Here is a 27,461-nt window from a genome sequence, read left to right as displayed (position 1 = left end):
TGTAGAGACGTATATTGGCAAACTGCGCTCTTGCCAGGAAAGTACTTTTCCACAAAAATGGTTAACATTTGCTAACTGTGTTCGTAAATACTGCACAGCTGTGCTACAACAGGAAAGCAAGCCCAACACTTCTATAACTTGATAAGAGGTTTCTCTAGTGATTCACCAAAAATAATTAATCAAAATAAAAACATGGCCAAAATTAAGGCTGCTGTTTGTGAGCAAGAACTAAAGCAAACATGAACTAGAGCAAATAAAAGTCACTGTATAACCAGAGCCACACACACACAAGAACTCTGTAGATTTTTCTGCCTTGTATTCTGAGGGATTATATTGAAAGCAATATTCCCCTACAATAACCATCACTGAAAATAACTTTTCAGCACAGTATATGACACAAGTCAATGATGATCAGAGGGAAAAATCTGTGCAGATGGGATGTTTCTGGCATTTGTAGTGACAATGACGTTTTTCAACCATTATTTCCTCAACCCACAGGTGTTTTTCTGTTTTGTCTGACAACAGCCAAAAGATATAAAACAAAAGCCAGTGACCTTTTTCTGTACATCCACTGAAAACTGCTTATTGCCAGCTAGGAAGATCACCTCTACAATATGCAGAGCAGCCTTTCTATCCATTCTTAGCATCAAGCACTCCAGTGGACACTGTCTTAGGACAGTAAGATCCACCGTATATGGGGAAAAGGAGCTAAAATTACTCGAAAGCCTCCCAATAAAATCTTAGGCATTTGGAAAGAGCTAATGAAAATATTTCAGAGATCTGGAGTAAATAGCAGTTTCTTCATTGACTTCCACATGTCATATTCTTCATTTATTTTATATTGTCTCAGCTTAAAAAATGAGCATGGCAGGTTCACTTTCAAGAGTATCTTGCCCTCTATGTCCTAGAAGTTTAGGCAGATTTGTAGGAAGGAAGCATTTTGCATCTGAAACTTTCCATAGTCTATAAGAGTGGATTACTGAGCTTCTGTGAACAAGGAGAGAGTGCTGTCATTTCTATCTTACTGCTGTATCAAGCTAGTTGCTAAGGGGCTATGTTGGCAGAGAAGCCTAAGGCTCTTAATAGATTACCCAGATTTTTGAAAGATATTCCAAGCCTAAAATTTCTGGACATCTCACTTGGCTCCTCAGCAGAAATGGAGAATTTTGAGACAGGGCTTCCTTTCCTCACAAGTTAGACATTTCAGAGAGAAACCTCTCATAGGAAGAAACGCCACGACCTTCCAAGTCTATAAATTCACATCAGAATTGATTTAATAACTTCATGGCTGCAGTTCTTGCCTTTTCTTTATTTGCAAAATTCATGCTGTTCCAACTACAATTACATATTGAACAGCGACAACAAAATTGGATTCTTTGGCTATCCAAGAGTTGAAAAGGACCAGTTACAGCAAAGTATTGAACGTGTTTTTTCTAGGATGTTCATGCATCGATGACATCTAAGACTGTGCAAACCAAAACATCTTCAGAAAGAGATTAAGGTGCTATAGTAACCACTGCACAAATAGTAGTTACTGGGTGGTGCCAGTGCAAAATAACCTCACAACTCTGTCCTAAGATAACACGAGTGCGCAGGCCAAGGTTTCTGCATCAGTTCAAAAGACAAAAATGGGAAGGAAAAATCCACTTCTGTAAAATATGCATTTGCAACTAAAATTCAAGCGACAAGAGGTCATTGTCACATGGGCAGCTGTACAAAGTTTAATTTATCAATGAATCTTTTCACAGATTAATAATCTGTTCTCTTTTCTGTAAAACACATGGATTTCATTTGCTGTTGGGAAAATGACCAAATGGAAAATTTTGTTCTTTATAGACCTGAGAGCAAGTTGTTTTTATTATAATACTAAGATGACTGATATGTGACTACTATCTTGAAAGTCCAAGTTTTACTTAAAAAAGAAAAAAAATAAAAATTGTTCTCTATAAATTAGGTATCAGATTTTTTGCAATATTCAAAAAGAAAGACACTTCATATAAGCTGAGATCCAAGACTTGCAAGTTTTCCTAGCTATTTTGCTAACTTGTGTTGTGATCTTGGGCATTTATTTTTGTATATTCCTAGCTACTTGTCTGTTAAATTGAACATAAAATTACTTTGAGAATCTCGGACAGCAGTGTTATATACAAATCTTAATGATTCTCCTTTCATTCAAGAGAGATTTGGGTGGTTTCTTACAGGTAGTACTGAAAATTTAGCTAAGTACTTTTGATTTCAAAATAATCCAGAAAGTGCACTATGAATTTTAGAAGTACTAAGGATTTTAAAAATTCTGTAAAACATTTAAGAAAGATGATTTTAAACAGTGTATAAACAACATCATTGCACAGTCTCTTGACATCTGACCCACATTTGAAAGTAACTAAAAGGCATGTGCTACTGTAAAAATTAAAAAACAAAACCAAAAACTCACAGAAGCAAAAAAATCTCATGTTAACAACATTGCCTGAAACCCTTCTGCTAAGCCAAGTCTACCCAGAACTCCAGCCACGAGGGAGGATTCTTACAGAGATCGACTATTTCCAGTCATAAATATAGCTGTGCAGTAATGTACAGCCAACATAAATTAGTCCGAAACTAGGATAAGCATTCAAATGCACACTGTAATTTACAGTGATGTGGAACAATTACTTGAGAAGTTTGTTTTAACAGCTTATCTTAGCAGTGAACAGAGGAGACCCTCTGTTGCAGGTTCTTAACAGCAAGTTTCACATTCAGGTGTTAATTTTCATTTATCTGTGATTTCAACAGCATCAGGCAGCAGTATGGTGATCACAGTTTTTCCCAAAGCAATGGGTTGCTTCTGTTCACCACTCTATTTCAACTTTCTTTGCTTCTCCAAAGCGCCAGACACATTATTTTCCTTCTGATAGCCAGGGAAGTTGAAACTTGCCATCATACTACAGCACAAGGATTTTTATTTACAAATCTGTTTTACTTCCCGCACAATCCAAACACTCATTTTGTATGCCTACTATAAGCTTTTAAGGTATGACATTGTAGTTTATATTTAAGCATAGTACTTACGGTTGGCATAATTTTACCAGGTCCTGATCAGTGGTGTTTGGAGGCAGTGCTCTGATGTAAAGGTTTGTTTTACTTAATTGATCCCATCCTGAGTTGCTGCTGCTACTACTGTTGTTATTACTGCTGGTGGTGCTGGGACTAGGAGGAGCCATTGGGTGGGCTGGTACAATAGACTGCTGCAAAGGAAAAAGCACGTTAGAGTAAACTATAGATAGAAATCACAGCATGCACATTAGCTCAATCTACAGTAGCCTGTTTACCATTTGGAGTGCTGTGTTAAATCTGTATGTAATTACTCATGTATTTTAAACACACCTGCTTTCACACCACATTTGGGACAGGATGCACAGGCACATTCTAACATACCCAACCACCATCTGAAGCACGCTCAATGCATGACACAGGCTCAAATTATATACAACCTCTGCTGAATATTACTCATAGGATTTTATCACTCTTCATTGTGGCACCTGATGTGAAAAGGAAATAGGAGATATTGTTTCTCTAGGTTCCAGCAGGTATAAACTAGGTTTACTATCACTATGACTATTCCACATGTCATAAATGAATTATTGTGGCAGACACAGAGACTGTGCTATTTCCTTAATCTATCCAGAAATATAAAAATAATTAGAAGTCGCTTTTGTATCTCTTCTGGCTTTTCGTACTTCACACAAGACTGCTATTGTTTTTTTAAAGATAGAGAGCACAGACAGCTTAAGGACCAGACTTCAAATTAATTGTGTGCCTTGGCAGAACTTTCATACTGCCACTGATCTCAGTATTTGTGGAGTATTTCAAGTGTCAAGAAAAAGGTTCTGTATAATGGCAAAAAATTCAAGTTTCAAAAGGAGATAAGCACATAAGCACTTCCACCTAGTCCTCAAGGTATCTAATGCTATTGTTCTTAAAATCAGACCCTAATGGCATGTAAAAATGTCCTAGAGAAAATCTGCAGTAGAGCAGTCTTAATCATTTACATTAACAACAGTATAGCAGGACACTGTACAGAAAGTATTATGAACAGGTCTGTGGTGTTGTAAGAGAGGAATACTTTAACAAATATACTAGAGAACTAAAGTTGCCAGTAAAAGTCTTGCGACTACGAGGTTTTCACTGACAAAAACAACTGGCTGCGTGCGGCCCCTTTTCTGCAAAAGCCTGAGCCTCCACGGCTCAAGAAGCTCATAGCGAAGAGCCGCCCTGTGAACTGCAGAGGAAAGGCTCAGTAGGGAGAGAAAAAAAAAAAAATGGAATATAAAGTGAGATGTCAGTGTCGACTCACTTGTTCCCACCCCGGTGCCACCCTCATCTTTGGACTAGTACAAACAGTTGTGTAGCCACAGCCTGAACCAAAAAAAAAAAATTCCCTGATCTGGTTCACCACATGTGCTTTTGTGCTACGCAAAAGCTTTGGCTGTCACAAGGCAAGGAACAGGAATGTGTAGGCAGAGAGGAGGGGATTACAATTCACCTTGGTTTAAAGCATCCATGAAACTACAGCCTTAATACACAAGAAAAGTGAAACTATTTTGGAGATAACCTCGGGAAATTGGAATGAAATTGTGAGTGGGAGAAAAGTACAAAGGCATGCCTTATATCAGATACTTTACGACAATTATGTGTTTCTTTTTTGTGTTTCCCTAGGAAGGTTTTGAAATCTTCCAATTCAGCATATTGCAAAGTTTATTATGCAGCAGTAATAGCCTGGAACAGCAAACTGCAACGCTCGCTATAAAATCAACATTGATATGTAGAAACATTGTTGTTGCCTAATTTAATTGAACTGAAAATTACCAAAAATAATTAAATATATTCCTGATCATTTAACATTTCAAAACTGAATATCAGTATTTCATTGCCATAGGGTTGGGGGATTTTTTGTTTGTTTTTAAATACAGATTTTTAGAAACATCAAATCTCTTCCAAAAGATTTGTACTTGGAGTTGAAGCGCTGATCTAGAATTTCTTCCAGGCATGATTTAAAATGGGAAAAAGATTAAACCCTCCCTCCAAGTTTGTAATGGAAACATTGACGGATTTTAACTATAGCAGCACAAGTCGGGCTGTCAGACTGTTCTGCTTCCAGTAACGCCAGGCAATTATTTTTAGGGCTACAAGCAATGCAGAATGACAGAGCAACTAGTTTCAAAACATCTTCATAACAAACTGAACAAACTTAGTCTGGCACGGTGCTGCTGTTCTCTTCAAAAAGCCTTCAGCAGAGCTCTCAAAGCGCACACAGGGATCAAATGCACAACTGCTCTGTTCAAGGTTTCAAAACACACGCTTCCCTCATGCATGCATGTACAGCTGCCATAGGAGTCAACATACACGTACCAGTCTTCATCTTAACTAGTAATTACTCTTGGAGACTAAGAGCCTCTCTTCTGTTTCTCAGTATCTTTGGTTTGGTTTTGCTTTTACTTCTTACAATGTTTTTCCCTTAAAATCTTTCTTTTTCTATGTTATGAAGAATGGGAGTTTTGTAAAATCTTGTCACCAGCTGGCCAAAGGCAGGAGAGGAAAATGTCTGTGTGCGTAGAGAGCAGGAATCTTAACCCTGTCTTCTTGTAAAACAAACACTCCATTCTGACAAATTTAAACTTTTATTTAAACATGAAGATGCTCTAGTGCTAGTGGTCACATCCAAATATGATAGGAATGTAAATGTGATTACAGTTGTCTTCCCAAGTTTACAGACAGAAGGTTTTTCACTGCTTCCACAGAAACTCATACCTTTACCAGCCTCAAAGCTTTATAAAACACAGATGCTGGGCATAATGCGGCTCTCAAACCCTGCAACCTAGTGACACACAGACAACCACTAAAGGGCCAATGACATCTTAAAGCCATATGACTTAAACACATTTTCTACATTAAAACTTAATTTTAAAATCTGAATCGCTCTTTTTGCTCTGTTCCTCATCAACAACTACTTGTAAAAACTAAATGGTAGAGGTCCCTCTTTTGTTCAAAGGGGCTTTCCTTCACCAGTTGCAGTTGCTGCAAAAGGCTCGGTGGTGGTGCAGAGCCTTGCTGCTGGAGCTGTGCTGGCAGAGCCTCCTACGCTGACAGCGCATGCCAAGAGAAGAGTTTTTCTGCTGGCGTAGTTGCATCACCTCCCCAAACGACATAAGCTAAGTTGATAAAAGTTCTCTTCGGCCAGCACAGCTGCATCCACGCCTGGGGTTTTGCCAACGTATCCATGTCAGTGAGGATGTATGACTTTTTTCCACACCCCTGGCTTACACAGTGCTCATTGGCAAGACGTTCTGCAGTGGAGACCTGGCCAAAGTTTGGGGTTGTTTGTTTAGAAACAGCTTTCATGAACACTAACTGAAAGCTTTTTCTAAAATCTGAAATCAATTTTGAAAAGTTTTGTTTTACAAACTGTAGTCTCTGCTGCAAAGTCATATCAAAAGCTGTTCTTAAGATTCTATCATATGGACTTCACAACAGTTTGCAATAATGTAACATACATAAAACAACATTCATTAATTTTTCTTTTTAAACATTGCATCTTAAATTAAAACACTGAACACAAGTAGTGGAGGAATAAATCTAAGTAACAGACCATGATTTCTTGTGACAATATTCCTGTTCACAAGAAATATAATTTTCACACTGGTTTGCCATTTCCTCCTTAGTCTTCACTTCCCAAGGTAATTAGGGATCACTCCTTCTCCACAGCACTTTCCTTCCTGTCATCTTCAACAAACATCTAAGCAAAAAAGGCTAGTGACAGAATAATCATCCTATATGCTGTATGATCACCCCATCCCATTCTGGAGCCAGCTGTGAGGAGCTCCCAACACTCTTGCCTGATCTCCGAGGGACCTTCCCTACAGCCCTCCGCAGCCCGACCACAGCAGTGGGAAAACCACAGGTACTCATTAGGAAAAGGAAAAGCTCAGTGACAGAACAGGCACCGTGGAGTGCCTTAAACCAAGGAAAACTGCCTGCCTGTGTTTTCTTCTTGATGTAAAATCCAAACGGGAATAAATCACAAGTATTGAAAAATAACTGGAGAATATACTCATCTTTATATGAGCCATTCCTGTCTGTCTTATAAACCACTCTATGCTTAAGGACTGGAAATGAGTCAGAGCAGGATTTTGCCTGCCAAGGAGGAGAAGAATCTCTTTGCTGTCAACAGGAAAAAAACCACACAAAAAAACACCCAACCAAAACAAAACGGAATAACCCTTAGAAATTCCTTTGACCTGGGAGTTGAGAGATACTGATCCTTGCTTGCCTTCAGACTACGAAAGTCCAAGGAAACTCCAACAAGCAGAAGATAACTTGGATAATGACTGTCCCAAAACAGACCGTGATTATTATGGTAGCAATCCATTTAAGTCTCTAACTTTGTGTTATAAAAGCATGTCTATGAAGTTATATAACATGCTAGCATTTAATTATGAGTTCCTTTGCTCAGCTAAAATTCCTGATGGGAAAAGTACCATGACTTTTAACAACCGAGTTAGTTCTCACACATCTACTCTAAATTGAAACCATAAATTACAGCATACATTAACTATCTGATTTAGCCTGAACTGCTACTTGGATCATCTCATAGTTTCAAAATCTTGTCACTGGTGTTTGCCTAGCTCAGGTGATTAAGCTTCAGGTACCTGCTTACCCTGCCTGACTTTGCCTAACCTCCCTGTTTCACTAAACAGCATTTTGCAACAGCACCTTCAGTGACTGGCATTGATATAAAAATTACCATACATTTTTGTGGATGTGTGCAACAGTGATAAAAAGTATTAAATTACATGAATCTGGAAAATTTCTGGCTTAAACTGGGTGTTGATTTTTTATTTATTTATTAATCTACTTAACAGAGAACTTTACATGTACAATGAAAGCAAGGGCTCAGGAAAACAGAAGATGCCACATCTAGTGAAGCAAGACACTGCCACGCTTAGTGCACAACTTCAGAAATAGAAGGCTGTTTAGAATAAAATCATCTCCCAAACAGAAAGAAGAACTCCAAATGTTTAACAGAAATGACTGTTCACTGATGAAGACAGTTGCTTTATCACCTTCCTTTAGATAAGGAAACATTAAACCTTGATCACTCAGTCCAAGCCTGCAAACCGACGGCTGTAGAGGAGTTGCCATTTTGAGTGTCCTGCACTATTCTATTTCATCGTTTCCATCATTGTGTCTGAAACGTTATGGCAAGCAAAACTGAATTTCTGGAGGCTTCTCCAAGTCCAGTTCTCAGTGGACATGAGTCAACCAGTAGAAACAAAGATCTGCCGCTGCTGTATTCACATCTCCTGCCTTAGGGTAGGTTCTCTGACTGTTGTCCTTCAGTCTGTCAGCACTTGTCACAGGAAGATTCAGCAAGTCGGTCACTTTCTAAGCATTTTCAGGGTGATACCAGTATAAAGCATAGAGAACATCTCAGAAGCTGGGTCTTCCGGACTCCTGCTGAAAATCTCTTCAGGAGGGAAAAACCCTGAGACCTGCCCCCTCTTCCTCCTTTAAACCACTGATCTTAACTTCTCCTCACGTGGATAAAGAACACGGTCTCACAGTGATGCTGCAAGAGTTAACAGGACTATTCCAGCAAGGGCTAGTTTACTGCACAAGGCTGAGACCATGGATATCATGTCTCGTGATCATACAGAGCTGTTTTGCACACCCAGGATCCAAGCCTATTCCATCTTCCTTTAGATAGTGAAGATGGGTGTTGGTGCTCCAGCCACAGGGAGCAGAAACAACTAGGTGCTGGGAAGAGGCAGGACCCCGTGGGTGGAGGCTGGCATCAAGCAGAGACTCTCCCTGTTACGAAATACCACAGGCAGACCAGAAGCACCTGGAGATCCAGCCCTGGGTTTCTCCCAAAAAGCTCTCTAAACCTTCCATATCTTTGGCATGGAAGAACTATGCCCAAAATACTACAGCTGGCATTATGATAATGATGGACTGCAACAATCAGGTTGAAAATCAAGTACCCAAAAAAAAAAAAATCACAATGAACAGGGAAAAACAAAAAGCCTCTCAGCTTTCATTTTATTCCTTAACACATAAGTTTTAAGAGGAGCAAGATAAAAATAGAGGGTTATGCCCTTTTTCTTGCCTGTATGTTATAGCCAAGTCCTATGAAAACTATTTTTCTAAATACAGATGACAGTCTTTTCCATACTAAAAGGACATAAAAGGAAACAAAAACATACACAGATATCATCACATATGCATGAAAGTAAAAAAAGTTATTTTCACTTTGACTTTTTTTTTTTTTTAAATTAATATTGTCTTTCTTCTCAAGTCCATTGTGTTTTAACTAAATTGAACCATCTTGCCAGAAAGAACAAGCAGCTTTTCCGGCAAAATCCAGGAAAGGAGTCAATACACCTCTTTTTCTGAGCTGTTTAAGAAGCCCTTCCTTGAAATGCAGAAATGCAGGAGTAAGTAGGTACTTTTCTCAGCTTCCTTTTTAAAAGATCTTCATGGAGAGTGGTTCGATCAGCAACAAAACAAGACAAAGTCTAGCATAAACCCTTAGTCATAGCTCAGATGCTCCTAACAATTTCACCCCTAGACTATTCTGATTATAACCCAAGCTGTCTCCCCACTGACAGCTAATTTTGCTTCCTTTTCCTCAGGATGGTGAGAGGACAAACCACCTTTCACAGTAACACAGAAGGGCTAAACTTGTTCTCACCAGAAAGCAATGATTACTAACAACAGAAAGTACAGAAGCAAACCATTCCAGTTTGCTACAAAATGTCATGTTCCCATATTTTTTACAGGAGGTGGAACCAATATTATTTAAATGATACATATCAAAGCTTAATGCAACAGCAATCTTCTGCTAGTAATGAGACAAAGCTCCAAATCTATGTATTTCCTTTTTATGAATACACTTGAAAAAGTGGGAGCATAATCCTGGCAAAACCCAGGCTGATGCTACCGAACAGTTTTTTCTCCAAGAACAGTTTTTTTTCATTACTATTATTATTACTAAAAAAAAAAAAATATCTCTAACTTAGAGACAGCAGGAGAGGCTGCAACAACAGAGCAAGCAATGGATGCAGGAAGCTCCTCCTGGTTCAGGTAGCTCTTCTAAAGTCACAGTGATAATGAAAAAGCTTCAAAGTTCCCAGGAGCTCACCTACTCCATTGACTTTATCCCCTGGCAGAGATTTTTAACTGCTCCACTGACTGACTCCCCTAGTCCAGAGACAAATAGAAAGTGCCGGATACATGCAACTAGCCGCACCACAGCACAAAAGGTATCTATCACAAAGGAGAGAGACGGGAGTGCTGAGCTAGGCTATGTCCTGTTCCTTTGCCGATGCTGTCAACCCTTCTCCCTTCTACTTGCTCATCATGAATCACACCATCCTCTTCCTTCTCCGTTTTACACCTGGATTCCCTGGACAATCCTCTGAGACAATACACTGGTACCATGCCCAAGCCATGACAGAATTACAGACACATCTAAAGCAAAATATTTGAGTTTTAGTTTCTGAAATTTGAACAGGCTGCGGCAATCCAACGGCTAGCCTACGTTAAAAGAATATAAAAAGAAAGTCAAGACACTGAAGCACATGAAGAAAGAGAGCTTGGTATTAAGATCTACTGGACAAAAAAGCATGTATGTGTTTTTTGTGGTTAGCCCTTCATTGAGCAACAGACACAAAAGAATTCACTGCTAGCTTCCTTCTTGACTCTAGTAAATACGCAGACCTATTTCCTTCAGTGAAACCAGCCAAGGCTTTTGCTCAGGATCCAGACAGAAAATGGTACTGAATCCCTAGATTATGTTAAAGTTTTTGTTCCAGACTAAGAGTTTGAATTACAATTAGAAGAAAACACATTTATTTTCAGAGAGGCTTAACTCACATACTAATAGGTTTATGCAAGCCTCTGAAAGGTAGCAAGTCCAGCACATGACACTGAATGCAAATAATAAAAATAATTCCTCCCTTGCATTACACATCTATTGGTACATGTTAATAGCAGGGTGTAAAATCTTACAATGTTCTCCATAACATGAAACATCCAAGATATCGTTGGTAAGAGAAATGCTTCAACTGAAACAGCAATTAACTGAGAAACTCTTGTGTCATGCAGTAGATAAGACTAGACCAGGGATGGTCACATCAGAGCTGGCAAATCATGTACAGCTCACAAGCACTTCAGCGGCAGCTCAGAAGACAGTACTTACAGACTCTTAAGTCAAAAACGACTCAGTAAGCTTTTTATGTCTCAAGCTGTGTGATGGGAGAGGGGCCACACTGGGTCATATGCTAGCAGGTAGGTCCTACATAGTGGCATGGGCCATATTCCCAGTGGAGTCCATGAAATGCCAGCAATAAGCACATGAAAGGTTTCTTAGAGCACTGAAGGCAGCAGCTACGAGCTTTAAGGGGAAAAGTGCAGAAGTGTAGTATTTGCATATGCCTCTCGGACAGATGACTATTTTGGTGCTCACAGCGTTAAGAGGTTCAGAGATCCCTAAACTAAAAGGTCATCGTGGTCTCTTCTCACTGTATATAGGACTCTGCTTAAGCATTCATTAAACAGGAAACTCCTACTCACTGCCACCATTTAAAAACTCTTCAGGTGTCAGCCCAAAACAGATGAAAAATCAAAGAAAAGAACAAGTATTCAGGCAATTATTCTACTTCACGAAAGTTGTCAAATTCCCAGGACATGAAAAAAATCGTCCAGCCAAACTGCAGCTGGCACATATAGAATTCCCATAAATAGTTTCACTTCTCTGTCAGCCATCAAATGTCTTGAAATTTATTTTTTTTTTTTAAAGTGGAAGAGGATGACCCAGGAAATTTCACAGCAGTCAGCTCAACTTCAATTCCCAGAAATATTCTGGAACAAATTCTTGAACAATCAGCTTACAAGACTCTAGAAGATAACAAAATGACAAAAAACCCCATACAGAATAGATCTGTCAAAAACAGATCACATCAAAACAATCTAATTTTCTTCACTGCCAGTGCAACCAGCTTAGTGGATAAGGCAGAAGCAGTAAGTATCTAGAGATCTTGACTGAGACTTCTGACACCATCTCACATGATATTTTCATCAGCAAAATAAGGAAATATTGCCTAGATCAGCAGTTCCCTTTCTAAGGCGCTCTGTAGCAGAAGGGGAGGTGTGGACTGGAGGGGAGCACAAGCTAATATACTCATTAGCTTCTCAGCGTGCACTGTCGTGGGAGGGTAGGAAGGGGAGCAAGAGGCACACTGAAAGGCATCATCGATCTATCGCTTCCTCCTCCTCCTCCCCAGTCCTCAAATTCATGGTGCTTCTGAGCCTTTTTGTTTTTAACCACTGCTTAATAAGTGAAGTTACCCTAAACAAGACTGAAGATCAGAAGGTGCACTAATACCTCAAAGTAGAAAATAAGTGCTCTGATTAGGACAACACTAATTTTCTATTTTTTAATTTATTTTTTTTTTAGAAAGAAAAATTAAAAACAATCAGACATCTCCCATAATAAAAAATGTAAAGGAAAAATGGCAATTATTTTTTCTTATTCATGGAATCTGGAAACAAGTGTACTGACATCTGAAAATAAATAATATGTATTATCCTCTGACTGCATTTATAGTGTAATGGGAAGAAGTAACATACCAAAAGCAGCACCACCAGGTGGGACTTAACGTATGGAAAATGAGAGCCTTACATTTATGCTGGGTGGTTTTTGGCTCCGTTGTAGGAAAATAAGAGAGACAGCAGGTAACCATTTCTCTAAGTGAATCCTGCAAAACTAAGCTCTGGCAGTGAGATTTTCCCGCATCACACAAGGCAGTTACTTCTGTTCAGAGGACAGACCCTTGCAGATCTCCAGCTCAACTGCTATTTTGTTCACCTTTTTTGTCATTACCTGTTGTGAACTTTTACCTCCAGTGCCAACAAATGGGGCCACAGACAACATTCAACGTGATCAAAAAGTTACTGTTTTCAAGTACTTCTACCTTTGATATGTTAAAATGCATATTTTTGTGGGCATAGGTAATTAAGTTTTTAATTTCATAAAGTAGTAAATACGCAACATTCATGAAGCCATCCTCTTTTCTTAACAATTGAGGATGACATCCATCATTGTATGTTGGTGGTTAGTCCAGCTAAGTCTATGTATCTCACAAAGCTGCTGTTGATGAGTCTAAGTACCATGTTAAAAAATAGCACAGTACACACATGTAGATACCCACCTTAGCTTATTCAGAGAACTGCTTGAATATCTGTATTACAAAGACTGGCAGTACAGTAAAAAAAAGTATGTTTGGCCGATCTTTAGTTCTTTAAAATAATAGAGAAGGAAATGTTTTCTTCTGAAAATTTAAAAACTGCAGAAAAGTTTCTGAAGTGTTATTTACTGTTCTTCCATATTGTATTAGACTGAAGATTTCTGATAAGCTCTTGCAAGTATTGTCTCCTACTTAAAAAGTGTCACAGGTTTCATGAAGCACATACGAGAATTCTGCATTTTTTTTTATTTCAGCCTTCTTTAAAAATTATTTTTATAGTGTGTCTTTTTTAATTTTTTTTTATTATTTTCCAAACTCTTGCTTTTTCCCCCAAAACTACAATTTCATCATTCTGCTCATCTGGCTATCCTATGCACCCTCTCTCCATAGACAGCAATTATAGGATAGAAACAGCACAGCATTGAAGATGCATGTCAAAAGAAGCATCTGCTTTTTTGGCAAACTCCACACTGTTGGTGGCATTGGAATTATTGCTATACTGTTTGTCACAGGGTTAGACCACAGATGGCTCTTTTGGCTGACATGGGATCCGCTATGTCATTTTCTGTTTATTCAAGTTAAAAAAATAAATTGAAGAACTTGTGCCCAACCATGTATGAGGGAGTCAATTCCTATCAAAATCCCTTTGTCTACGATTGCCGGTTCCTTATGGGCTGTATACTACACCCAGCAGAGCAGCAGCACTGTTACTGTGCATCCCTCTCTTCTATTTTAAAGAAGAGGATGTACGTTCTTTTTGGCAAGGCCATCTTTCTGTTATCCCAGTATTTCATAGGTAGCCCAGTGCAGTATACGCCAGCCTAGTCCTGCTTCTCCCGCTCCATTCTTTGACAACGTAGATGGGACAGTGCAGGCAGCTGGCTCTGGCCCTTTCTCCTACATTCCAAAATCTTAACCTTTCTCTGACAGACTACACCCACTTCACTGCAGCCAGCATCTCCAGCTGGAGGAAGGGTGGCATGTCAGAAAAAGCCTTGTAGAAAAAGAAGCCAGTTTTGTAAGACTTAATCATCGAGACTGAATACGGATGACCCCATGAACAGGCTTCTTTTGAGCTGCACAATTTAGGCTTTAAAGTAGAGATCAGTTTAGATATTTTACCCTTCCTACTCAGTTTGCAAATGTTTTTCCTCTTCTAATTGTCTAATGCATTTCTATGTCTCCAGGCCTAACTACTGCAGAGGTATCAGCAAAGAGCAAGCCAGTGTAGACACACTGCACAAGTACCACACAAAGGGTACGGTCACACTGATACCAAGAAGGTCCAATTCTGTTGGTCAGCAGCTTGTTATGCGCCTATGCCAAGTTACAGTTAAACCAACTTCAGTGAGAATGGTAGCATCTTACATCACTTCCCATGGGAATGAATGACTCCTCCAGGAGCTGCACAACAGGAAAACATACTCCGAGCATCACTGCCCTTCCTAGTTACTCCACTGCAAGTATTTCCATAGTCCTTTATAGTATTTGCAATAGAAGTGAGGTCAGCATGATCTGTGCTGGGCTGAAAGTTCCTTTCATCTTTTTGTTACTCACTTCTGAAATTTCAAAAAGTGCCCTTGTGGTTCTTATATTCTGCAATATGATAAAATGCAGCAGATACAATTCATTATAATCAACACATTGGAAGAAAACATACACAACATTGCTGGTAAAGTATTAAAGCAACTCTCAGGTATAACTAGGAGAGCACATACCTAATTCAAGAAACACTAATAGTTCAGATTAAATACCACTTCAGGATTTCATACCCCACTGCCTTCTATACACTGCAGTCACATAAAAGGGACACTTAAGATACTTTTACAATTATTTCAGCACAGGTTGAAGTGACTATCAACTAAATTTCAGCAGAAATGGAACTAAGAGTTCATGCTAAATTTGTCGTGGTATTTTGACATTCAAGAAGTCCATGGTTGAGACCACGTTGTTGCAAGTGGCGTATGTATATACACATACACACGCACATATTTTGTGTGTGTGTGTATATATACATATATACACACACACACATATGTGGTCTGACACTGAAGTTGCAATTCTTTATAGCAGGGTGACCACACCTCCATAAATGTGATTCTCCCCCATGGCAAAAACACCAAACTGAACAGAAGCAGCCAAGCATTATTAAATTAGCAATGTAGCCATTTTTAGAACATGATTGAAATCAGTAGCAACTTTTTAAATCATCAGAGTCATTATGTAAGGAGTTGTCAGTTTTCTGCACTTGCACATATCAGCCTAGTTCCACTCTCACCCAGTGGGTCTACATTCATTTACACAAGCTGAAAATCTGTCCAAGAGTTTATACATTTCAACATTGTATAAAACTTACAGACCAGAAGACACAAGTGTATAATGTTGGCAAAACTTTTTAACATAGAGCTTTTCTATAGAGTATCAGGGAGCAAACTTGACTTCGTTTGCACGCTACAATATGTATACCAGTTTTCTTTGGATTTTAACGAGACTGTGTGTAGCACATATGAGACTGCAAATGAAATTCCCAAAGTCTTCTAAATTACTCTCGAGACTCTACATGGCTTCCTAAAATAAAACATAGAATCTCATTAGAAAAGAACTAGAGTTGAACTTCATTGCTTTTAAAACATTCGCCTCTTGCATCGTTTCCCATTTGGGAGAGGAGTGTTGCAAACCCCATGCAAACCTCGATGTGGGCACCTGGCTGCACTGCCCGCAGCATGGGTGTGACATGGCAGTAGTACTTACCAAAGATTTTCATTACTGCAGCTATATCAGTGTAGTTACATGCATGCTATGAACTCCAGGAGGGACAAGCTGTTAGTTGTATTCGCATGAAAGGCGATGAATACCACAATGCTTTAAGTACGCTTTATACCCAGCAAAAGTGATTTAAAGCAAGAGCTGAGAAAGAGCTGTGTGCAGGAAGACCTGATGTTAGTGCCAAGGACAACAGTTTCTAAATTTCTGGGGCCAGTGGATACCAGTCAACTTTTAACATTTCTCAGAGATGATCTTGCACTGTTACACAGCCATACTAAAGCCACCTCATCCAGCCTTTTTGGCCAAATGTTCACTGCGGCATACTCAGCCTAAGTGGCATAAAAGGTCCATTTTCTGCATATGTATGACATAATACGCAGCCACACACAGGATACCCTCTGCTCTTCAGGAAAAACGGAGGAGCAGTCTGTCTTGCCCAGAACGATTTGTACAACTTTCCCCTATGTAGCACATGGAGATTTACCCATGCAGAGGCACCACAGAACAAGTTACAATCGGTTTAGCATGACGAAAGCAGCTACATTTGACAGAAACAAGAACAGCTCATCTGGCCAATGAACAGTTCAGACAAATAGCAAAAAACACTTATCCTGCAGCTGCTAAGACAGTAGAGACAACTTAAGATGGCCCCAGCTGATCAGGAAACACTAGCAGCAGAAAATGTAGCTTGACGAGCAGCAAGGAACTATGAACTATGTTTTTCTGATTTGTTATTACCATCCTGCCCCTCTGCCCTTAAGAAGCGTGTGTGTGTGTAAGTATACACACATAAAACACAAATCTAAAAAATATAACTGCATCCCATCTACTCAAATCTTGAATTAAACTACAGGCCGTTTGAACGCTGAGGACTAAGGCAGTATCGTGCACTTTCTACTTTTTCTTGCCACAAGCTTTTATAACCTGCTTTCTTGAAACCACGTGCTATGAAGAGTACAAGGAAAACGTTGACATTTGGACAATTTTCTCCTGGAAAAGACAAGGAAGTCATATTTTTTGTCTCTAGACATTTTCAAATTCCTAACCTGCAACTGTAGCTTGGTTTAGCTTCCTAGTAGAGGGAAGCATGCTCTTCACCCGTTTCCAGTCAGTACGCTTTTTGCATCTCAGTAGTCAGTGATTATACCCTCCGACAACTTTTTCTCTCTCCAGCTAGACAATCTTTATGCACAAGAGTAGAAAAAGAGCATTTACTTTGTTTCTTTACGGGTATTTTCAGATGTTACAGTAACATACATATCACTTGTTTCATTACCAGCATACTTAATGGAGAGATCACTTTTCCAGGGCCATTTGAAGACACAGGGACTGGGTTACTCCAGAACACAATGCTTAGTATAGTACAAATACTATTTATTCCCATTCAACTTGGATCAAGCAGGGCTTGTTAGCATTTGCTCGCCATCAGTCTCAACAGATTGAGGCTGTTTCTAGCAAAACCATTCTGTTATTGTTTGATGAAAGCCAGTTCGGGCAGCACATCTAACTCCATGGCCCAGAGAGGTTGACTTTAGACGTCTGTCTAAAGCACAAAGCTGCTGAGCACCGATTTAAGACGATCTGTGGGTGAACTCTTTTGAATTTTAAGCCATAACAAATCGGAGCACGACACATTTAATTTAAAAGTAGCAGTTAGGGAATCTAACCAACTAGTAAATCTAATCTTCTTTATGCAAAGTTATTAAAAATGTAAATATTTTCCTAAATGCAAGTGATCAAGCATGCACAGATGAGATGGGAGTCCTTTCATACATTAAGGCAATTCACCACAATACTGTGAAGACAACAAATCTGGGGACTTGATGAAACACGGCAAGGAGCTTGCTAAAACCAGCATAGCAAAATTCAGCACATGAGCCTGCTTTTATAAATAGTAGCTTGCTTCTCTTTATAAATAAGGAAATCAGTATTCCTTCACGAGGATGAAATTCTCAAAGTTGTAAAGGTAGGCAAGATTAAAACTGAAGATTCATCCATAAAAACTAGGGCAAGATTTCCAAGGGAGCTCCCCAGTAGATGTCCAGTTGCATGTTAGGGATGATTTGTCTATACTGACCTTCGATGGTCTGAGCGCGGCATCAGGTCAACTAAGAACAGCACAGAAAGTTGAAATCTTTCACATGTTATTGATAGGGTGTTTTAACACAGAAAGTCAACTCCTGATAAAGCTGTGAAGTAAAAACTGCACTTTCTGAAAGATCTAGGATGTGCAGATAGGGAAAAGGAAAAGGGCAGTATAAGAAAGTCAAAAAGCTTTAACACTGGTGGTTAGATCTGCTGGTCTGATAAGCTGGCTTTGGTGCAGAACCAAATAAAGAACAAAGATGACTTTGCCAGCCCTGTTGGCAGCTCAGCTTTCGAGCCAACCTTTCCCTCGGTTTGGCTGAGAAGACCAAAGTGCAATGGAGGCAATTGCTGGCCCTGTGCGTCTCAGCTGGATCAGCTCTGAGATCTGGATTGCCCCAGAGCCACGAGTGTGAGAGAAGGGAGAAGTTACAGGGACAGGAACAAGGGAGAGATGTGACTGATGGCAAGCTAAGGATGACCACAGACCCACAAACTGAGGTGGCAGTTCAAGGAATAACTTGAGCTGGCACTACTGCTAAAAGCAGTAGTCCTTGCCCCCACGGCTGTTCCTTCCCCCTCCCAGTGTCTCCCCCTTGCTGAAAAAGAACAAGGAAGAAAAAAAAAAAAAAAAAAAAAAAAAGAAATAGGAAGTTCAGACTGCTGCTTTTACCATCCCTGCTGACTCATGAAAGTGGTAACAAAACAGCATTCGGCTGTCCAACAATCAGGAATTAAACCAACTTTGGTTTTACATACACAAACTAAGACAACTGCAGCTAATACATGCGATACCTGTCTGTAACGAAGCCTCAAAAGGCAACAAGCAGCATGCACAAACCTGTCTGCTAAAACTTTAGTGAAATCCTGTGTACCTACCACACGCAGCAATGCTGCTCTGGCCTTAGGGTCAGATTTTCCTTATAACCTTATCTGAAACAAACCCAAGTCAGTCTTTTCTCATTCTTTAAAGGATGATGTTTTGGTAGATGCTTATCACTTACTAGATCCAATACTTTCCGACTGTTGAAAACATTCTATTTTCTCTTTACAAATTACTACCTTTTCAAAAATCTTTGTGCATGCACTTCCAAAAAAAAAGGTGTGTATTTATGTCTGTTTTATTTATCATTTCCTGTTCTTCTTGAAATCTGGAATTTGTGTTTGAATAATGCAAACAGAAGAGAGATTCTAACTCACTTACACAGTACTCATTAATTTCCCTCACATTTTGCCTTCTAATTTGAAACTTCACTCTTGGTTTGAACCAGGAGATAAACTGTTTTTTTGGTAAACTACAGTTTTAACTCATGCAGCTAGTTTTTAAGTCTAAGATTTTTAATTCTGAGAGAAAAGTGGTTTTAAGGGGTTAAGAATGTCATTCAGATATGTGAAACTCAAGCAACACAATATGACTTATTCTAAAATTAAAATGTTGGTGACTTCACAGTGCATGATTAATGATTTCTTTTACATCCAGAAACTTAGTTCTGAAGTTAAGTTACAAATATTTAGCAACAGTATTCTGAGCAAATGCAGGATGCCATTCCTTGGTGCATCTTAAAAATTAAAGGAAGCAACACTCCAAATAGCTGCTGGGATGAATGTCTGACTGCACAATGAATCATTTTCAAAGACACTACAGATCATTGTTAATTCTGAAATGAAAAAATACAGGAATTAGATAACACCTAGGAAAGCCTCCAGATGTACTGCTAATACAACACTTTAAATATATGAGGAATTTGACCGCCAAGATAAAGTGGTCCTGGCAGGATAGATAACAGTCTCACTCAGACGTATAAACAGTTATAGCCAAAATCGCAGTAGTGATACAAGTAGTGCTTAGAGCAGTCACCAATGTATTTAGAAACGCATGCAGTCAGCAGGCCACACCTGAGCGCAGCTGGCACACAGACTGCAGCACCTGTGTGAGAAAGCCTCCGGCTCTGGAGGGGAAGGGACATTTCACTTGAACCGTAGCTGGTGCTATGTATGGCTAGAGATGAACACCATGTCAAATGCTAGTCAGGAATAAACCAGTTCATTTGGGTAGAGAGCCCAACTCATCCACAGCTTTATTAGTCATGTTCTTGTCCTTGGTACAAGAACTCAGCTGAGGAATCACAGAATCATAGAATCGTCAAGGTTGGAAAAGACCCTTAAGATCATAGAGTCCAACTGTCAACCTATCACTGCCAAGTCCATCTATACCATGTCTTCAAGCACAACGTCTATCCGTTCTTTAAATACCTCCAGGGATGGAGACTCAACCACTTCCCTGGGCAGTCTGTTCCAATGCTTGACCACCCTCTCGGTGAAGAAGTTTTTCCTAATGTCTAACCTAAACCTCCCCTGGTGCAGCTTGAGGCCGTTTCCTCTCGTCCTATCACTCGTTACTAGGGAGAAGAGACCGACCCCCACCTCGCTACAACCTCCTTTCAGGTAGTTGTAGAAAGCAATAAGGTCTCCCCTCAGCCTCCTCTTCTCCAGGCTAAACAACCCCAGCTCCCTCAGCCACTCCTCATAAGACTTGTGCTCTAGACCCTTCACCATCTTCGTTGCCCTCCTCTGGACACGCTCCAGCACCTCAATGTCCTTCTTGTAGTGAAGGGCCCAAAACTGAACACAGTACTCGAGGTGCGGCCTCACCAGTGCCGAGTACAGGGGCACTGTCACCTCCCTGGTCCTGCTGGCCACACTATTCTTGATACAGGCCAGGATGCCATTGGCCCTCTTGGCCACCTGGGCACACTGCTGGCTCACGTTCAGGCGGCTGTCAACCAACACCCCCAGGTCCTCTTCCGCCAGACAGCTCTCCAGCCACTCCTCCCCCAGCCTGTAGCGTTGAATGGGGTTGTTGTGACCGAAGTGCATGCCCCTGAACACATCAGAAAGTTATAGATAAAGGAAAATACTTTTGATAAGTACACTTGGAATTTATTATTAACTTTAAAACACTGCAGTGAAAGGGATCAGCTAATGGCTAACATTTTAAGACAAATTAATCACCTGCCTCTACTTACTACATAACTACAGTCCTGAGCAACTGCTTTCAGGTTTGTCCTATATTGCAGGCAATTTCAAGGAATTGTATTTTTAATAAGAACATTCAGCTCCACTTCTCATACCAGCAATCCTACCTTTGCAGCTTATCAATCTGTGCAACCATTGGATGTTTAACACTAACGATCTTGTAAGTCATCATTAGTTTGCTACAAAAGTCATGGTAAATGGAAGTTGAAAGACCGTGCATTGCATTTCCTAAAAGAATAAACCAAATATTTGAATTTATGCAATCTCACTGGATTTCAAAATTAAAATGGGACAACAGAATATTGGAGTAAGGACTTCCCGGGGGGGGGGGGCAAAACAAAACAAACAAGGAGTTAATTTAGTAGGAAAGAAAAGGCCACAAAACCAGTAAAGCTATCTAGATAAAAATTCTGCAAAATCTAGGCCATGGAACTTCATGGAGTTATTCCTGGTCTCAGTAATATTTTAATGGTTGAACTCTGCCTTTCTGCACACTAAATTTCTGCTTAGAAATAAAGACAACTGTTGCTAACAGAAAAACGACATCTACTCCTTTCTAAAACTAGAGTCCTAGATAGTTTTACCAGACCAGTTTCTTGCCAAAATGAACTCTGCCATTGTTATTAATCTGGAAATACCAATGATAGTATTCATGTGAACATTCCCATAGACTGTAAAGATACTCACACAGTAAATGACAGGCAGAACATGAACACAAAGTTTTATTATTCTGAATAATCTGCTCTATCCTGAGCTTTAGAGAACAGACTTAAATGTATACGTGTGTGTGTGTGTGTGCGTGTGTGTACATACACATTTAAGATATTTAGTCCTAATTGCTATAATATCTGACCCACTTCCAGACGTTAGTAGATTTCTGTACAAAATCTATGGGAGGTAGGAAACTACTATTAACAAATACCTTTTGAAGAGCCAAACCTAAGATTATCCAAAATATCGTTGACAGGACCATTTGAACTTCATGTCACCATCTTAATCCCTGTACTGTCCTTAAATAAACTTCATAGGTGTGGCTGACCTGGGACTTCTATTATCACCCAAGACAATGACTCAACACAGAACTTATTTCAGAGGAGGAAGAAGGTAGAGATGGAAACCAGCTCTGAGGATTCAGTCATTTTGAAAGAGGGTCACGGGAGAAGTGTCACACCAAAACAAGGTCTTTTGATAGAAGAATAAAACACACAGATAGACTAGATCTTTCATTCCATCATCTTATATATTGGAATACAAACCCATGCATTAACTATATTGAAACAACAATAAATTTGCAAGTGAAACATTAAAACAGAAACCACAAAATGTTCAGGAGCTTCAGAGTGGGGTATTCCCAACAACTCATCAGAATATGTAAAGAACGGTTACATGAAAAGCCAAAGTGCCTTTTCTAATGACTAAGCCCATCTTCAGCCTAAGACCACGACACTCTGCACCTGACAGATCTAAGAACAGTATGTTTGTTGGCAATCTGACAAAGTCTGGTTCAAAAGTTAACTTGATTTTGTCACTATAGCCATTAAAATATCAACATCATGCTGAAACAATGAATGACTTCCTTAACCATTTCCATCTTGCATCAACCTCCATAGGATCGTGGACTATCGTAACTGGGAATGGAGGCAGCTCCTAGGGCACTTCAGACAACTAAAAAACCTACTGGTGCCAGGGTGTGCCCTAAATTTCACTAGCACCTTTAACCAACTGGAATTCTACATAGTGAATTACATCTTGGTATTCTTCACCATAAAAATTAGTCAAGCTTTCAAACACGCTCTATAGCTCCTCAGTACTGTAGGATACTGCCCCTTTTCTCCTTTCAAAAATTGTTCCTAATTCTGGAATATTTACATGTATACATGTATATTGGAAGCGTTGTTGCCCTAAGACAATAAAGGAACAGTTATCATTTATCTTTTTGTTTAAGCTAAACACTGCAGAAATGCTTTTTTAAAAATCCAGTTTTGGTAAGTGCTTCTTATAAGTAGCATCCAGAGCTACATCTCCTGGAATGCTGAAGAAAAGCCAAAACTGTCCCTGTTTCAAAGGTTAGTAGCTAAGCAGTTGTATTTAAAACCCAACACAAATGTTTTTCCCAAATTACGCAGAAGTATTTTTAAATAAGCGCAAGTACTACTGTAATGAGAATCGTGTAAGCCAAGTAGACTGGATGGAATAATATTAAAGCAATTTAAATACCATTTGATTCTGCTGAATGTCAGTCTAATACCAACCCTAGGATACACCAATTATTCATCTCAGGTTTCTCATTGGGGATATTCAAAAGTCTTCTGGTTCTCTGTCTCAATAAGCACTTATTCATGTCAGTAGTCTCACCACAGGCAGTGGCACCACTGGGTATGTAAATATGCACTGGCATAAGCAAGAGTCTTAAAATTCAGACCCACATTTTTAGAACTCTTCTTGAACTCATCTGGAAGACAGACCACTAAACACTTCAAAGGATCTCGTCCTGCTGGCAGTTGCTTTCATACTGGACAGAAATCTGTGGAGCTGCGTGCCCGGCTCTGCCGAAGCCCAGGTTTATCTGGTGCGGGTGCTGCCTTCCTGGGCTCGCAGGAGGCACGTTCCCGGCCATGCGATGCATTCACAGATGCATGGCACACCTGCTCCGTCCCACCTCTCCCACAGCACAGCTACAGTGGGCCAAGTTAACACAAATTTGTACTGCATGTTACTTGTACACTACATGAGGAGTTTCATGCAGTACTAGGTTATTTAAAACCTTAGCTAAGTGAATAGCTAAGCCAGAACAACAAAGACATATGTAGCAATACAAATGGTTCAAAATGCATCACCATGGCCAACCTCAAAGATGGGCACACAGGCTACACAGCTGCCAGTCACCTGCAGCAGCTGGAATAACAGGGTCTCCCCCACTCTAATAGCAGCCTGGAGAAAAGCCTCTGTTACACAACTGTTTAAAACATTATTAGCAAATTATACATATAGGTAGAAGAGAAAGAAAAACACCACAAGACTTGAAATTCATCCATTATAGCACAAAATTTCCTTTGCAACACACCAACCATCTCTTCAGTGCTTAGCTGAAGAGCACTCCAAAGCCTGGGCAGGCAGCATTGCACCTGGTGATGCCCAAGAGACATTACTACTTCCAAAGCAGGAGAAAACAACCTACTGTCTGGTGAAAGGCGGCTGAGTGAAAGAGGCATGACCGACTTAAAAAATAAAAAGAAACCTCCACTCCTTACCCTCCAAATGGGTTAAGTACAAAAGGAAATACAGAGCCTTAAATCAGAGCCTCTTCTCTGAACACAACCTGAGGCAACAGGGTTGCACAATATTCAGAGTCTCCCTGGGAAGACTGAAGGTCATCTGCCACAGGGCTGCATACAAGGTAAAGGAAACTTTCAGGTCCTGTACCACTACTCAGTTTTTTTCCCATTCCTCAGCTTTAAGAATTTCATATTTTTGTTTGTGGATTTGTAAACAAGGATCTGCATTTGATCTTACTCTCACCTGTCTGGTGCTTTGAGTGGTTTTGGATTGTTGCAGCAGCACATGCACAACCTGATACTGTTCCTGCGGGTCAGACAAACCCTAAAACAGGATTCTGAATCACCTCGGAGGAGTTAAGCATCTCTGAACATTGCTTTGGATTGTCAAAGATAACTGGATTCTCCTCCACTAAGCTGCAGCAGCCGTCCTGGGAACTGGTAACACCTCAGGCATGAAAGAAGTGCCCTGCGGTGACTAACAATCCTGAGAAAAGCTCCCTTGTAACACTCGCCCAAACTCACACCTGAATCCTGGATTTCACTCCCCAAGCACATGAAAAATGGAAGTGCCACACACGTACCTCGGATATCCTAAAGGACTGAATTCTAACATTGTTATGCTTTAGTACCCAGATGACAGAATATACGAGCTGTAGTTAACCTACGGAGTCATGTTTCCAGTTTCTTGAAGCAAAGCACCATATGGTAGAGGAGATTCAGGTATAAAAGAACAGAAAACAATAGAAGTTAAGGAAAGAAATCCCCTTCTCATCTAAGTGGAGAAACAGAAAAAACGCTTAGAATAAGGTGTGAAAGTGCCATTGCCAATAAGAGACACTGCCAAGAAAGAGAATCAATGATGAAATAAAAAGCTACGTATATTTAGATGCTGTAAAGAAGCATTTCATTTCACAAACAGGTAAATGTCAGGCTAGACTAAGTTTGATGCTCACTGTGCTCTGCTGTTCTTCAACCAAGGAACCAAGGAACATGAAGCCCAAACGAGGCTCCCCAGAACAATGCGTTATTTGTTTCCTCTGCAACCTCACAAAGTTCTACAGTTCTACCAACCGAGTAAGTAAAATGAAAACACCCACTCTATTTGACACATCATTTTTCTAAAGCAGAATACTTTAAACAAATAAGACACACGTCAGTGATTTCCTAAACTATTATGGTTAAGCGAACAACACTGCTTTTATGAGGACACATGAACAAAAAGGTATTATTATACTATTCTATATTTGTAGATATCTGTAATTATCAGCTTTTATTTTGCAACACACCATAGAGCTGATATATCCTCATACTACATCACAAATTCAGAAAAAGACACTTTTGAACTGTTATAACTGTATTTCTGTTTTGAAGAGCTTAACACTTCAAAACATTTGCTAGATATTTTTAAGCCAGTGCATCTTAGTGCACAGGTCAGGCCTTAAAATTGGTATAAAGTTTTATTGTTAAAAATCAATTTACATGAACTGTAATAAATGTTACTAAATGTAAACTGCCATAAATAAACTAACTCAAACTGACATGAACCTAGTTCATCTTTAATCTTTTTAAAGCAATCCCTTACCAGCATTCAATTACTTCAACTGCAGTTTAAAACTACTTTGTGTGTCAATACACAGCTGCAGCTACACTGCTTTAACTGCAGTCTCTTGAGGAAAATGGAGCTAAACCTGTGCTAATCACAGTAACCAGCCCCTACAGCACATGATTTTTTTGTTGTGTGCATGTTTTCCTAAGTTGCTGGGTTAGGAGGCTTGTGCTTATCTAACCCATGGTTCCCCCCCCGACGTTTCTCCTCTATTTGTAACTCATCCCTTCCCTTTCCTGTTGCATCAGGAAGCTGCAAATACAGTGGCTTCTGCAGGGCTGTTATAATTACCACAGTACACTGCAATTCTGAAACGTATGCAAAATAACTACCAATCACTTCAACAAGGTTTCTGAGAGCATTTAAATGTGGTTCTCTTGGCTTTCTAGAAAACTTCTGACCAACACGCTCCATCCGAGATCAAAATACCTCCATGCACCTCTTCATTAGGACTACAGCTTTATAAGCCTTCAGTGTCCCCTAAGTAAGCTGTTTTAAAAATAATCTGATGTAGAAACAGAGAAAAACATTCATAAGAAGCTGGAAACAGAGCGGTGAGGGAAAGCCAGTAAAAAAAGTTCCTATTCTCCACTGACTTCTTTTGTTATACACCATCTCATGCAACAGGCAAAGATCAATTTTAATGAAGACTTTAGAGATGGAAAAAATAAATGCAGATGAAACAGCTATCATGTCTAACGACCATTATTTTTATTTACTTGGTTGCAGCACTCTGCTGACGTTTAGGAGCCATCTCAAGCTCTCAGGAAAGGATTTTCCCCTCCCTTCCTTCCTTCCCCTCTCCTCCCTGCCAGTAATCCTAGTTTAAAGGATCTAACCCTTCTGAAATGTGTTAACTCAAGCAATTTTTTTTTAACAGTTGGAAGTTTCAATAAAAAAAAAAGAACGCAAAACAAAACAGCAGATGTTCAAGACACAGACTTCTATTTTCCCTTCCATGCGAAGCTTAATGGCAAAGATACATACTTCAAACAATAACACTTCCAAAGAGATAAAAATATATTGTTCATCCTGTTAGAAATACTAAACAAAAACTTCAAATTGCTAAATACAGATAAGACAATCATATCACATTTCATAATCTATAACATCATGCCTGACAAGATAAGGTGCTTCCTTTTATTTCTTTCATTCACGTTTGTGTTACAAGTATAGAAACCCACTGACTGAGCAATTTTGCTCCCTTGAGAATAAAGCAGAACTTCACAAACAATCTTATAGATGCACTTAAAAATTTAAAATAGCTAGTACTTAATATAGAGCTGAGTCTTGTTAAACCCAGGTAGACGCTTTAACATAGTATGCAATGTAAAGGGAAATAGACTCTGTCAGCACAAGCCCATGATACAAAATGACATAATTCTTATAGTTCCGAAAGAAAGA

General features: G+C 39.6%; 1 protein-coding gene across 6 annotated transcripts in view; it reads right to left on the bottom strand.

The window, feature by feature from the left end:
* RBMS1 (RNA binding motif single stranded interacting protein 1) overlaps positions 1-27,461 on the bottom strand; it is a 150,208-nt gene that overhangs the window by 65,326 nt on the left and 57,421 nt on the right. For 4 of the 6 annotated variants that reach the window (XM_087734029.1, XM_087734031.1, XM_087734034.1 and 1 more), the window contains exon 2: positions 3,049-3,224. In XM_087734029.1, the coding sequence (XP_087590155.1) occupies positions 3,049-3,224 (176 nt within the window). The remainder of the gene's footprint in view (positions 1-3,048; positions 3,225-27,461) is intronic. The other 2 variants (XM_087734030.1, XM_087734033.1) reach the window with 1 other exon arrangement.

Source organism: Nipponia nippon, unplaced genomic scaffold, assembly GCF_047370975.1.
Source record: "Nipponia nippon isolate SJK-2023a ecotype South Korea unplaced genomic scaffold, ASM4737097v1 scaffold_5, whole genome shotgun sequence".
In the NCBI taxonomy this organism is placed as follows: domain Eukaryota; kingdom Metazoa; phylum Chordata; class Aves; order Pelecaniformes; family Threskiornithidae; genus Nipponia; species Nipponia nippon.
Note: the sequence above shows the minus strand (reverse complement) of the source record. Positions and strands in the feature narration are given on the sequence as shown.